This window comes from Pogona vitticeps, chromosome 8, assembly GCF_051106095.1.
Source record: "Pogona vitticeps strain Pit_001003342236 chromosome 8, PviZW2.1, whole genome shotgun sequence".
Classification (NCBI taxonomy): domain Eukaryota; kingdom Metazoa; phylum Chordata; class Lepidosauria; order Squamata; family Agamidae; genus Pogona; species Pogona vitticeps.
In genome coordinates this window covers 367,715-381,366 of record NC_135790.1, presented here as the reverse complement: position 1 = coordinate 381,366, position 13,652 = coordinate 367,715, and the positions used below count along the sequence as shown (strand labels likewise).

Sequence of the window (13,652 nt, the reverse complement as noted above, 5' to 3'; positions counted from 1 at the left end):
GTGTCCCCATGCTGGACAGCAAGCGCTGGGGAGGGGCAGCCCTGTGCTGACAGCTCCAAGAGCCCCGACCATGGGACCGGGGCTTGCCCTTCATTCTTTCTCAAGACTGTAAAGCTGCAGAGCAGAGTGAAAGGGTCAGTTCAGCTCTGGGCAGCTGCAAGAGGCCATATTGGGTGACATGACAATCTGGTTTCTCAGTTTGGACTCATCTAGATCGAAACCAGAACCCTTCCGGAACTGTTTTTTTTTTAATTTTATTTTTTGGCTGCACTGCCCGTCCTTTTCAGCCCTTTTCAGGAGGTGGGAGGGGGGAGCTCGGGGTGGGGTGTTGCTGCTCATTTTAAAAGGTTGGCCTGTTCGGTCCAGTCCCTGCCTCCAAGCCAGAGGGTCTGAGTGCCATAAAAGGACAAAAAGCAGGTAGATTGTCACCACTCTGGAAAGCGGAGTTGCTGGAGGAGGCCTGGATAGGAGGCAGGGCGATGGTCTTGAGCACTGTTGTGCCCGAGCCCTCCCGAGCCGGCCAGGTCAGCTACCCTCTTTATCCTCTTGGACCGCAGACTGAGCGGGAGGCTCTGGTTTCCTCTGGCAACGGCTCTGTAGAAAAACCTGACCTCTCGGCCAAGAGCCCGTCCGAGGGGGGGGGGGCTGTGTGACCAATGCTGAGCGGGAGCCGCCAACTTCCCCAGCCTGTGCGGTTGCTCCTGCACTGCCGTTTGTGAGCGCACGAAACCAGGAGAGCTGACGGAGGCTCTCTGCTTATCTCTCTCTCAGCTTGCTTCTGCACATGGTTTTCATTTCAACAAGCCTTTGGAAGGGGCTGTTTGGAAGGAGAGCTTGGCAGGCTGCAGCTGTTTGGGGATTTGGCTGTGCTCCTTTGTGGTAACAGGCTGGTTTTGTTTTTCTGTTTCATCAGTGCATCTCTTAGTTGCTAGCTTTAAAATGGGGACTGCTGTGAAGTTTATGGCTCAACAGTGGTAGATAACAGATATTTTAAAAATACACTCACTCGTCAGTCATGGGCAGAGCTGATGAAGCGGAGGGGAGCTGATTGCGTCGCTTCCCAGGGAACACGCAGTAATACAGTCAGCTTTTGCTCTTGACGGGGAAAGCGGTCTCCTTGTCACTTGGATGCCGTTTAGGAGCCTCTGAGCCGGGTGATCTCATTTCCTCTTCTAGGGAGGGCAGTCCTCCATTTATAGGGGAGTCCAGCCCATGCCTGGCTTAAGAATAAAGAGAACCGCATGGAGGTACAGCAGGGAGCGCTTGACCTTGTCCCTCACCTACCATGAACAGCGCCTGGACCGCAGGCTCACCTGAAGGAACATCACCCCTCTGCCTCCCAAAAAAAGAAGGGAGGATGGTTGTTTGGTATCTTTGCACCTGTGCATGCAGGTTCATAGATGTAGTTTTATGGGAACCAGTCCTCTCTTTGGACTCCCATTGCGGTACCTGGCCACCTCCCCTTCAAGGTGTCTCCGCAGAAGGCGTTGCGGCCAAGGAGGAGGAGGAACCTCCCTCCACCCCACGTGGCCTGCGAGCTCTTTCCTCTCTAAAGTCCTGAGAGTGTCTGGGAGGGCAAACGCAGGGCTGGCCCGGGAGCCTGCTTCCCTTGAGCGCCCCTGGGCAGCGGATGGGGGCCTGCTCCGTCCGGCTCTCCCGTTTATCCAAGGAACGCTCCATAGTTTGTGTTTGTTGCCTTTAGGGCAAGGGAAATTTGGGCCCCATCCACCATCCTCCTTCTTTGGACAGGAAACGCAGCTCAGCATTTCAAAGGAAATTTGCAAAGCTCTTTTCCAAGAAATGTCTTCTAGTTCATTTTCCGCTCTGAATTAAATCACCATCAATAAACTATTTAAGGGCGGAAAGTAGGAGTCTTGCCTTGTTTGGCATCCTGAAGCATCAGCTCTTGGGTGTGTTTGTTCTAGATCTCGATGCCAAAAGTGCTTTCAGAGAGTGCGTCTATCGAAGTGGGGGGGGGTGGGGGAGCGTCCCTTCCACCAGCGGAGAAGAACCTCTAGGTGGAAAAGTCTCATTTTCTCAGTGGCCTGCCGTGAGAGGATGCAAAGCAACTACTCTTAGGTTGCATCCAAAGGCAGACACAGAAAATGTGTTGCTTCAGTTTCAGAGACATCCCTCCCCCCCCCGGCTCTTCCTTCCTTCCTTAGCTGTCAGGCCCGCCAGGTCTCCCTAAAAAGCAGGTTAGCAATGCTACTCTGTCTTTCCACAGTTTTTGCTTGAGAAGCTAAGAAGCTTGGCGGGATGGGGAGGGGAGTGCCTGGATGGCATCTGGACTGGCAGGTTAAGTGGGGCCAATCAACAGGGAGACTGGCACAGGTGGAGGGCCACTGGGCTGGCTGGCTGGGGGTGGATGGATGGGCAATTTGCTCCATGGGCAGAGGCAGGACGCCACCCTTGCTGTGCACAGCTGGGAGGCACAACGATGGGAATGGCAGGGTGCGTGGCCTCCGGAGCCCAGCCGCCGTTCCGTTCTCTGCTGCCTTTTCCTCCTTTCTCCTTTCCTCCTGGCCATCTTCTCAGCCTGTGCTCAATGAGCAGGTCCACATACATTCTGGGGATGGCGCATTTCCAGAGTTCACCAGGGTTGTGCCCCTTGGGCCTGGAGGAACATTGAGATCTTCAGCAAGGTGGTGGTCGTTGTGGTGAGGAGAGTTCAGGGATGCTTCCTTGGGACGGTGGAGAGAAAGAGAGAGAGAGAGAGAGAGAGAGAGAGAGAGAGAACCTCCTTTTTGCTCACATGTTGTGATGTGTTCTGCTGACTAGGAGTTTAATTTTATGCTGTATTAACACTTGAAGAATGTTAAATGTATCAGAAAAGCTGATAGCTGGGAATGGCAGAGTGCCAAGGGAGGCACCGAAGGCCAAGGGGTGGATGCCAGGGCAGCAGCTCCAGGAGAGGGTGACTTGCCTGCCCTTGGCTCCTGGGCTTGGGGCCAGGGGTGTCCGGGTGCCCCCTTTCTCCTGGCGACCTGCCAGGGCATTTGTCGCTTGTGGTTGGTCTTGTCCAGAAGCAGCCCCAGTGAGGAATGGGAAGGGAAGCCGCTTTCCAGGGCTCTGCCCGTCCAGCCTTGGAAGGGGGCTCTGGTGGCAGGTTCTTGCACTTGCAAGGGGATCCAAGAGATGCAGCAGCAGCAGCAGCAGCAGTGCCACCTGCCCCTGTCTGTGCCCCTTTTTCTGTGTGTCTTGTGCTGTCCCCGTGGGCATTTGGCTGGACTTCTTGGGACTTCTGGCTGACCAAGAGTCCCCTGAGTGGCTACAGCTGATAGGCACCCATAAACATGCTTCACTCCCCTGCTCACTCGCCTGCTCGTGCAATGGCCAGAAATTCCTGCTGGTCTCTGTGCCGTCTGGTGAGAACTGGGTGAATTTTAGCTGGGAGAAGAGTGGCTAAAGCGACATGGCCTGAAGACGTCGGTCGCAGAGGTCTGCCTGCAAGGGATCCTTTCTTGGCAGGGGAGGCTGTTTGGCTGTGGAGCAGCAGGACGGCCTGCAGGGTGGTGGGCACGCCCCTCTCAGGGCAGCTGCCTCAGGAGATGCCACCCGCTGGCCACCCGGGGTCTATGTGTAGCAGATGCTGGATGGACGGACAGATGGATGGATGGAAAGACCCTGTGGCCAAGCAGCCCTCAGAGAGGCCGGGGTGGCCCGAGTCTCCCTACGAGGGACCTGCATCAGCAGGGGCGGTCGGTACCCAAGGCGTGGGGCACCGTTTGCCTTCCTCAGTCCCTGCGTTCCCGGTGCTTGCCAGGGGCCTTGCGCTACATCTGGGGGCCTGAGGGGACGTGGGATGGATCCTCCTTGGCCCCTTCTGGGTTGCCTGCCTTGCCTTAGCTACCCTGCCCAGCCCCCATGCCCATCATCCTGCCCCTTCCTGCTCCTCTGGGACTCTGCCCGGAACCAGCCTGGCCCTGCGCCTGCGCGCCCCCCCCCCGAGTAACCCTAACCCCTCCCCTGCTTCCTCTCCTTGGGCAGGAATGGATTCAGCGGGCAACTCGAAAAGCAACCACTGCCTAGACGCCGCCAAGGCCTGCAACCTGAACGACAACTGCAAGAGGCTCCGATCCACCTACATCTCCACCTGCAACAAGGGGGTCTCTTCCCCGGAGCGCTGCAACCGCCGCAAGTGCCACAAAGCCCTGCGCCAGTTCTTTGACCGGGTGCCCAGCGAGTACACCTACCGGCTGCTCTTCTGCTCCTGCAAGGATCAGGCTTGCGCCGAGCGCCGGCGGCAGACCATCGTCCCCGACTGCTCCTATGACGAGAAGGAGCAGGCCAACTGCCTGGACCTGCGCAACCAGTGCCAGTCGGACCCCCTGTGCCGGTAAGGACCGCGCGCGCCTTCCCTCTGCTGGGCACCGGGTTCTAGAATGGCTGCGAGGGACGCCTTGGAGGAAGATCAAGGGGGGGGGAATAGGAGCTCAGGAAGAAAAGGGAGGAAATGGTGGGTGTCTTTTTTGTCCCATTCCCCCCACCCCACCTACCCCAAGGACAAATTTTTAGACTGCTTCTGGTGGAAACATTTGAGAATTTGGGAAGCCTAAGATAACCTGCTGATGATATTGTTTCTCTTTTGGATGGAGGGAAATGCTGTTTAAGGCAAGATTTTACTCCCTTAAAATGGCAGGAACTGCACAGTCTAAAGATTTATACATTCGGCAGCCTACAGGATTAGAGTGCTGTAATTCCCGCATCAGCTGCAGGCGCCTGTGGTCCTTCCATTCCCAACCCATGGGGGTGTGTGTGTGTGTGTGTGTGTGTGTGTGTGTGTGTGTGTGTGTGTGTGTGTGTGTGTGTGTGTGTGTGGTTGCCTTGGTTCATGAGGGTGGGGGCCTTCCTTTTTTTGTGGGTGGCGATGCAAAGGGTGCACCCGTTCCAGGTCTTTTTTGGACAGGAGATACAACTAGAACAATCTAGTCATGAGTGAAATGTTTTCTGTTGTCCAAGTAGTAATTTGACTCTGTATCAGGTATGGAAATAAGTATTGCAAATATTTCCATTCTTGTCAAAACTTCCTATTATTTTCGAGGGGGGAAAAACCTGGAGAAAATAGTAGCTCCACCTCCCCTCCCCAGGATGGCTTCCAAACATCTGGAATTGTTGCCTCTCTTTGCTGGAACCTTGAGCTGCGAGGCGGAGCACGTCCCGTGTCTGCTGCCGCCACGTCCTCCTCCTGAGGCACTCCTTGCCCCACAGGCTGCATCACTGCCAAGTGAGACCCCTGTGATGGACAGCAAGGGGGGGGCGTGATTTGGGGGTGTGTAGGGGACAGAAGCATGGCGCTGGGTTTCTTCCATGCCTGGAGTGGGGCTCTTATCTTAGGTGGGTGTGAGCAAATGGGTGCTGCCTGGCCCCCTCTGGAGGAGATCCTCCCTCCCTCCCCCCCCCCACACGTAGGCCTGTCCCTCCCTCCCTCCTTCCTGGCCCCAGTCCTGAGCAGAGCACTCTTTCTCCATCCTGAGGGCAGAGAAAACAATACCGCCCTGCTGGGAACTGGGCCAATGTTTTCCTCATGCTGAAGGGGCCAGGGCTGTGGGACTGCTTCCCCCCCCCCCACGCTGCGCTTTGAGTAGAGAAGTCATGGGAGTCAAACCTCCCCCCCCCTTTTACCCTGGAATCAACACTTGCAGCACTATTCTTAAATGTCAGAATAACTAATAATGGGAAAATGTGTCTCATGTAAAGCAAAACCCGAATGAGGAGGAGCATGGACTCCGCTGCAGGCTGGTATGGTTGGTTTGGCTACCAAATGTTGTGTGTGCCCTGGTGGTGGCAAGAGGAGGAGGAGGCGGTGGTAGTGGTGGTAGAGGAGGATGCTAACAGCCAATTAGTGAATGTTATCTATAAACCAGTGATCAGCAAAAAGCCCCTTCTGACACCCTCTGCCGTTGGCCTGGAGACTCCTGGTCACACGGAGGCTGCACCCTCAGCTTCCTGATCCGTTGGCCAGCAAAGGAGGGGGGCTAATGGGGCTTTGTTCCCCATCCTCTACCCCAGAGTCCCTCCCAGAGACAGTGCCTGATGGAAGATGATAACTGATGCTGAGGCATCATCCAAGAGCCACTGATTCTTGCAGATTTTCAGCTGCTTCAGGGCCTTCACAAGCTTTCAGCTCCACAAGATTTCTTCCCCACAGAACCCAAACTGGGCAAAGAACCCTTTTCTTCCTCAAGATTTGAGTGTCTTTCCTCCTTGTGGATCTTAGCCTGCCCACACACACCAGTGCAGAGAAGAGCAAGCGCGGGAGAAGGTCTGCCGGACTGAAGAACCCGGAGGCACAAAGAAGGGCAGCAGCCGTTCTCCTGATTTGACACCATTTGCATTATTTGTGTAGAAATGGTGCTTGCTGAATTAAAAAATGTAGTTGGAGCTGACCGGGGGGGGGGGGGGGGACACTTACTGTCAAGGAAGCAAAAAACAGTTTGCTTTTGAGAAACAAAAGGTCTGTGTGTCTCAGCTGGGTTTCTTTCCCCTCCTTGTCCTCCACAGTCCCTCCGCCAGCCTGTTGGAAAAGCCCAATGCAAAAACTGCAGGAGTCTCTTTTTGGCCAAGGAAATGGGTGAAATGCTATCATTAGGATAAGTGGTGGTGGTGGTGGTGGTGGTGGTGGTGGTGATGATGATAATTCTTGCAAAATTGGATGGGACCTCCCAATCCACAGACCTGTTCTTACTAAAATAAAACAAATCCTAAATTAGATACTAACAGGTATGTTTATAATGTAATTTCAAATCTAAATTTGAACCAGCAGTCAGCCTCTCTGAATAGTTGCCCATTCCATTATGACCACAGGACAAGGGAGGGAGGGAAGAACACCTACCTGGCCGTTAGAACTAGAGTGACATGAGAGAGATCTTGCAGGACAGATAGGAAAAACAGGGGAAAAGGCATTGCTGTCCTCTCTGGTGCAAGGGGGAGATCAGGACGTAGGGCTTGTCTTTAAAAAGCTTGACATCAAAACTCAGCAACATTGTAAATGTGGCGACTGCCTTGACCCACTGAGACCGAAGCTGAAGGAAAAAGCAGCCTGGTTGTCAAAGTCCACGAGGTCCCCCAAAAGGAAGTTGCAGAACTCTATATTCTGAATGAACCAGAAGCAGTTCCACCACCATTTGTCCAAAGCAGGAGTGAAGCAGGAAGCCACCGTACCTCCTAAGCAGGATTTGGGCACATCTCTGGTCTGCTGCCAGTAGACTCAGCTTCAACCACCCCAGGCTCCAGTCTCAACATGATGCTTACAGCTCCTTGAAGTAAAATATAAGGATGTTTTGTCAAACAGTGGAGAAGACATAACATTGGGGAGACCCGGGAAATGGAGGTCCCTAGGCTAGATGTGGGATGCAGTCCCTCTGACAGGAGAAGGCCCTCCCAAGGGGTGGTGGTGGTGGTGGGGAGCCTGGCCTGGCCTGGCCTGCTGCTCATCCCCAGCACCGAGGAGATTGAAGAGACAGAAATCAGAGGTGATGTTGAACGGAGGTGTCAACGGGCTGGCCGGCCGAAGGGTCATTAGCACTCAGCTTGTCTTCCTGCGTTTGGCTCTCCGGCTCTGCCTTGTCTCTCCGGTTTTGCCGGCCTGCCTCTCTGGCTGCCAGGACTTTCCCAGCAGGGCAAGGCGCTGCCCAGCCGGGTGCCTCTCCAGGACTGGCAGCCCCAGACGAGGCCAGTGCTCTCTCCCCCCCCCCCCCCCCCCCCGCTCCCGTCAACTGTCAAGGCAGGAAAGGCGGCGCTGACTCAGAGGGCACAGCCTCCCCCTTCCTGATAACTGCTTCCCCTCAGGGGTAGAAAAGGAATTGGCATTCACTGCAGGTACCCCCCCCCTGCACACACGTATGTGCACACACACACACACACGCACACACACATACACACTTTTAAACAGCTTTACCCAATTTATGGTCTGAGAATTATGAACAAAAGCATACCCCTTTCGTTAGGCTTCCCATCTTCAAGACGAAACTGCAAGCATGAGAATCTTTCTTCATTTTCATTTCTGTGCAAATAACTCAACACATCTAAAGTACCTGTATTTTTAAAAAATGTGCACAAATATGATCCAGTCATTGGGTGGAAATGTGTAAAAATCCATGGATTGAGAAAAATGTGCATCAACTGCATTGATTATGATAAGTGCCTGCCCCTTTCCCCACATGTTATTTCTATAAAGCAAGTTTCCCCACCCGATGTGGGTGGGACTCTGATCGGGCTGGTGGTGGTGGTGGTGGGGGCAGCTGGATGGATTCCAAGAAGAGCAGCAAAGATGGGAAGGACGGATGTTTCTGTTGCCTTTCCTCCTCCTCCTCCTCCTCCTCCTCCTCCTCCTCCTCCTCCTCCTCCTCCGTGGCTGCCAAAGCCACCATAGTCAGTTACTGCCCTGTAGTTTCTTCCTATATATTTGGTGAAGTTCACCAAGTGCAAAAGGAGGAGCTGTCCGTCCAAGATGCAGGCGTGTGTGTGTGTGCGCACTGTTTTCTTTTTCTTACAAGAGAAAAGGTTGAGATGTGTTCTGAGAAGGTTTCCAGGCTGGTGAAGCAGGACTTCTCCTCCTCTTTGCCTCCTGGTTGATGCCACGTCTGCACCTGGGCCACGAGTATTGTCAGCAGAGGAGGAGTTGCCACCGAAAACAGCAAAGAGGCTTGTCGTACCTTAAAGACTCCCCCCCCCCCCCACATGTCTTATCTGGCCTTGGCGCTTGCTGATGCAGCTCTCTCTCTCTCTCTCTCTCTCTCTCTTTCTTTTAACAAGGTCCCAAGATGGGCAGGGCTGATGAAAGGAGCCGAAAGGCGTCCTGGAGGCGCTGGGCTTCTCATCCCCGACTAGGGTCTCACCAGGGCCCTGAAACCCTCCTGGTCCAGCCTTCAGGGGTGCCTCGGGTGGAGTCAGGAAAGGCAAAGGGGGGGTGCCCAGATGTTCAGAGGCAGGAAGGTGGACAGGAGGAGCTGCCCAGCCTGGCACCCGAGGAAAGCACAGAGGCAGAGGGTGTGGGGCGGCTGCGTGGGGGCTGTGAACCTGGCATTGGCTGGGGGGGTGCGTGCCTGCATTTGGTTTTTCGTCTCTGTTCCTTCCTAAACAGTATTAGCAGCTTCAAAGTGTGAAACAAAGGGCTTGAAGGACACTCAGCTTATGGCTCGATGTCCCACAGCCTGCGTGCCTTTCTATGGTCAGCCATGGATGCTGTTCCAGAAAGTCGCTGTTTTCTTGCTGCCGTTGTTTTGAATGAAGTCCAGGGAATTGCATGCGCCAACGGTCCTTCAGTTTTCCTACGATGCTTGTGGAGAGACGGAGGAAGGAGGACAGCTGTGGCTTCTCTGCGCTCGCGTTCTGACAAAGCCCTCTCCTCCCCCCCCCGGCTCTTCCTCCCCTCCATCACAAGAAGGCCCCTCTGAGAGCTGTCAAAAGAGCCCAGAGGTCTCCTCTGGAGGAGCAGGCAGAGCCTGGGCCCTGCTTGAGGGCCACCAAGAGTCAGGATCCCTTCAGAGGCCTGACCATGCACACACGTGCCACGGCCACGGGGGTGGGAAGGATGCCTGCCAGGTTCCTGGTGGGGTGGCATTTCCCTGCCTGGTGGGAACCATGCCAACAGTCCCGGCTGGTCAGAAGAGGACAGTCTGCCCCTTTCTCCCATGAGGTCTAGGGTGGGGTAGGTGGGTGGGGGAAGACTCCCACCCCTCACAGCTGCTGCTTCTCCAAAGGCTTGAGCTCAGCATGAGGCGCCAGGAGCTGTGCGTTTGAGACTTCCCTGCCGAGAGCTAGACTTGGGGTGGCAGGTCAGAGGGCCAGCCAAGCAACCCCAAAGGCCAAAAAAGCACCACCACTCTGGCTTTGATACTGGGGGGGGGGGAACGTCATGATGACACTCATCCTGATGGCTATGAGACAGGCCTCTGCAACAAACTCTCCCAGCAGTCAACCTACTGCCACAGTAACAGCCTGGGGATACTCGGAGAGCTCCAACATCTGTATAAGGACAGGAGGTAATTAAGCCTCCAGCGTGAGTGCTAATGGGCAGAAAGAGGAGCTGTAATTGGAGCATTTAAAGAGAGATTTTTCCACTGCCATCTAAAGTGCCGGCCAAATCCTGATGAACCAGAGGAAAGGGAGGAAAAGTAGGCAGCCCGTTGATGGCAGTCGGCCTCGAGTGACACTGATGGGAGCAGAGGGGCAGAAAAGGACCTGCCGGAGTCAGTTCTGTGCCAAAGGTGGAGCCACGTGGCTTCTGGGAGAGAGCGGCTGGGCTGTGGATCAAACGCCCGGAGGAGGCAGGGTGAGACCCAGGAGGTTTGCTGCCAAAGGCAAGAGGGGGAAGGGGTGCTCCCCCTCCTCCAGTACAGAGTGAGAGAGAAACAGAGTGAGCAGGAAACAGGACTGGCAGGGGCCTGGTGGGATGGCTGCTTCCTCTGGCTTATTGGGAACCCAGGACTGGCCCTGTGGCTGGGGGGGGGGGGGGGGAGAGAAGTACCTGGACAAAGACCTCGGTCTAATGGAGGTAGGCTTCCTGAGAGTTTTCTTGCTTCTGGAGGAGAGAGAGAGAGAGGCAAAGAGTTCCTTCTTCCTCTCAAGGTCTTTATAATTTGCTTTAAAATCTCTGGCATTCTTTCTGCTGGAGATAAAGACACTCTCAACATTGCTTGCATTCTCTCTCTCTCTCTCTCTCTCCCTCTCAAATACACACACAGACACACACAGTAGAAGCACAGAAGGAGTGGCTGATTGCTAGGAAACAACTCCTCTGGTGCTAAAAATTCTTAAGAAAAATGGCAGCCACCAGAGGTTTTGTTAGCACTGTGCCGTTCTGCTCAAAGCTGGACAGTTTTGTGCCAGGCAGGGTTCTGGCGCAACACGAGAGCTCTACGGAGAGTGACAGGACCTTCCTCGCCTTCCGTGTGGGTCAGAGAAGGGTGTGGCAGTTCCTTATCCTGGTGTGTGAGGATGCCCATCTCCACACGTGAGGTACCCCCCCCACACACACACACACACAAGCTGTGTCCTTCAGCAGAGAGGAGCAGGGGAATGGTTTCTGGCTGCCCCTGCAGCCCCTCCTTGGCTGCCTTTCTTGGTGGCCTCTTTCTGTGGACTCAACTGTCGTCTTCTTGGTTGGCCCACGAGCCAGGCTACTTGCCCCCACCCCCGCAAACTGCACATTCCTACATATATTGTGTTAGCAAAAGCAAGCCCCTGGAAGGAAAATTATGTATATAAGACTAACACATTTACTTCCATGGGAGGCTTTGTGGATTACAGTCAGACACACTTCTTCAAAGAGCTGGCAAGGAAAACAAATTTGTTTGTCTCAAAGGCGCTGCAGTACTCCTGTTTCTGTGATTGTTTTTGCTGAAACAGACTAACAAGGCCACCTCTCTGAAAATTATCTTTTTAATATATGCAGATACACACATTGTGATGTTGTGGGGCTTGCTGTGTGCATCAGTTATGCTGACTTGCACAGTGCGCAGTGCCCCCCCCCTCTCCCCAAACATCCTGATGGATGCTCTTGCAGCCCAGCCTTCTCGGCCCGCCAAGCCCTTGCCCGTCTGCCGGGGCTTCACTCACACGGCTCCAAAGTTCCCCTGTGGAGGGTCCCAATTCTCCTGTTTTTTGTTAGGCCACTGAAGGTTTTGGGGGTTGAAATGTGGAGTAATTCTTCAGATGAACAAACAAATAAACAAACTGATGTACAGTAGACTCTTGACTTACAGACTTTTCGAGTTGCAGACTTCTCTGGCCACAAAATTTAGGTTCGACTTTCAGCCAGAGAATCAATCTACAGACCCGGGGGGGGGGGGGAATGGAACAAAAACGGCTGGTTAGGGATTAATCGGTTTTCAATGCATTGTAGGTCAATGGAGCCTTGACCTACAGACTTTTCAACCTGCAGCCACTGTTCCAATGTGAATTAATTCCGTAAGTCGCGGGTCCACTGTAGAAGGAAAGGGTACAGGTTGACCTTTTGCTCCCTCTTTTTGGGAGCCCTTGATGGGGCTCTGTGGCTCTCTTGGCCTCTTCTCATCCGGCACCTTGGGCTCCCAGCCCAGGCTACCTCCAAGGGAAGATGGACTCCAGGACACCATTGACTGCTCCCTCACAGCCATTCTCTCCCCCCCCCCCCCCCCGCAAACAAACACCCACCTCTGGCATCGGTTTTGGCATACCTTGCATGGTCTGCCAGTTATGGGATTTGCTGTCATTGGCTTTGACCAGCTAGGTTGGCACCTGTGAGCCCCCTCTGGTGAGGACAACACTGGGCTGGCCTTGGACATCACAGGCACCTTGAGAGGGAGAGGAGAGGAGGGCCCTGGCTGGAGCTCTGTCCCAAGCAGAAACCTCTCTGGAGATCCCTGCCATGCTAGCTCTCTTCCCAAGCCTGTCATTCAACCGAAACCGCCTCGGAGGCCCAGGCGGTGGGGCTGGCGCCATGCATTTGTGTGGCACGTGTTGTCTGCCCCTTAGTGACTTGGCGGAGGCCAGGAGGGAGCCCTGGTTTCCCCCTCCCCCTCTTCCTGGAGCAAAGGCACAAGATCTGCAGAAGGAAGGCTGAGCAGCCCACCCCCACCCCCTCCACCATCCTTCCCCCACCCCAAGGCTCAGGGCTTCTTGCTACCCTTGGCCGGGCATCTCCTGCCTTCCCTGCAGCTGCTGAGTTTTGACAGATTTTTAGCACGGAGGCTCTGATTGGGGCCGACGGGTTTGAGCTCCCAGAATGTAAAGCCTTTTGCAAAACTATAACCTCAGCTAAGGAGACAGAGAAGGGAAAGGGGGAAAAGAGCTGATTTCAGCAGCTGCTGTTTGCTGTTTTTTTTTTCCATCTTGCATCAGCAAATCAGGCCCACAAATAATCTGGTCTTAACATGCTTCACTGAGGCTGCCTCCAAAGAATTTCCAATCTTCGGCAAAAGCTGTATTTCCACCATCTCCAGAGGCATTTGGGGGGGGGGGGGAAGGAGACAGAGAGAGAGAGAGAGACCGTCATTTTTCATTGGCTTCTTTCTCTGCTTCTGACTGACGTTTCTTGCCTGCCAAGAAAAACCCCAGAAAGAAAAGATTCACTGTAAATGAGGATGATGACATGTGCAGCCTGGCCAAGGTGGGGATTCTTTGACCTGTAGCCCCAGCCTCACACAGACACCCCCACCCCCTTTCTGCTGCGATGGGCAAAAACATCATTCATAATGGATGTGGTTCTGGAGTAACACCAGAGCGACGGGGGCATGCTAATGATGCTGTGCCAGGAGAGCAGTCGAAGCTGGGGCCTTCCCAAGGTCCTTGCTTTGGTCTTTGGTCTGGGAAGGAGGTGGGTTCTGGGCCGATTAAAGGCCTGCTGCTGACAATGGCGCTGTTGGACATTTTATTGGCAGCTTTTTAGGCTGCCTGTACTTTGTTTGAGCAGGAGGGACTTTTCTGGGCTGACATAACCAATAATTCCTTCCAGCCTTTAAATTCAAAGACAATCTCACCTGAGTGTTCTTTCCCCTCTTTTTTCCTCAGTTGGTTGTAGTGTTGTTTTGTTTGCTGTTGATCTGTTTGGTTGGTTGCTAAGTACGTGTGCAGTAAAGGAAGCAGCATACATTTCTGTAATTTCAAGCAACTGTAAGCAAAGAAATGGAAATGTTATCAGAAATTTAAAACTCCACAACAGATATCAA

At 54.0% G+C, this 13,652-nt stretch overlaps 1 protein-coding gene and 1 long non-coding RNA gene across 5 annotated transcripts in view; one reads left to right on the top strand and one right to left on the bottom strand.

Moving 5' to 3' along the window:
• Window positions 1-13,652, top strand: part of GFRA2 (GDNF family receptor alpha 2) — a 44,882-nt gene that overhangs the window by 17,752 nt on the left and 13,478 nt on the right. For 3 of the 4 annotated variants that reach the window (XM_020780354.3, XM_072978864.2, XM_072978862.2), the window contains one exon: window positions 3,991-4,339. In XM_020780354.3, coding sequence (XP_020636013.3) covers window positions 3,991-4,339 — 349 coding nt within the window. Of the gene's footprint in view, window positions 1-3,067; window positions 3,756-3,990; window positions 4,340-13,652 lie in introns of those variants that run through there. The other variant, XM_072978863.2, reaches the window with a different exon arrangement.
• On the bottom strand, window positions 6,710-8,671 carry LOC144584175 (uncharacterized). The gene is made up of 2 exons (XR_013538268.1): window positions 7,938-8,671; window positions 6,710-7,259 (listed from the first exon to the last, which is right to left on the bottom strand). It is a non-coding gene; the product is annotated as an uncharacterized LOC144584175 (long non-coding RNA).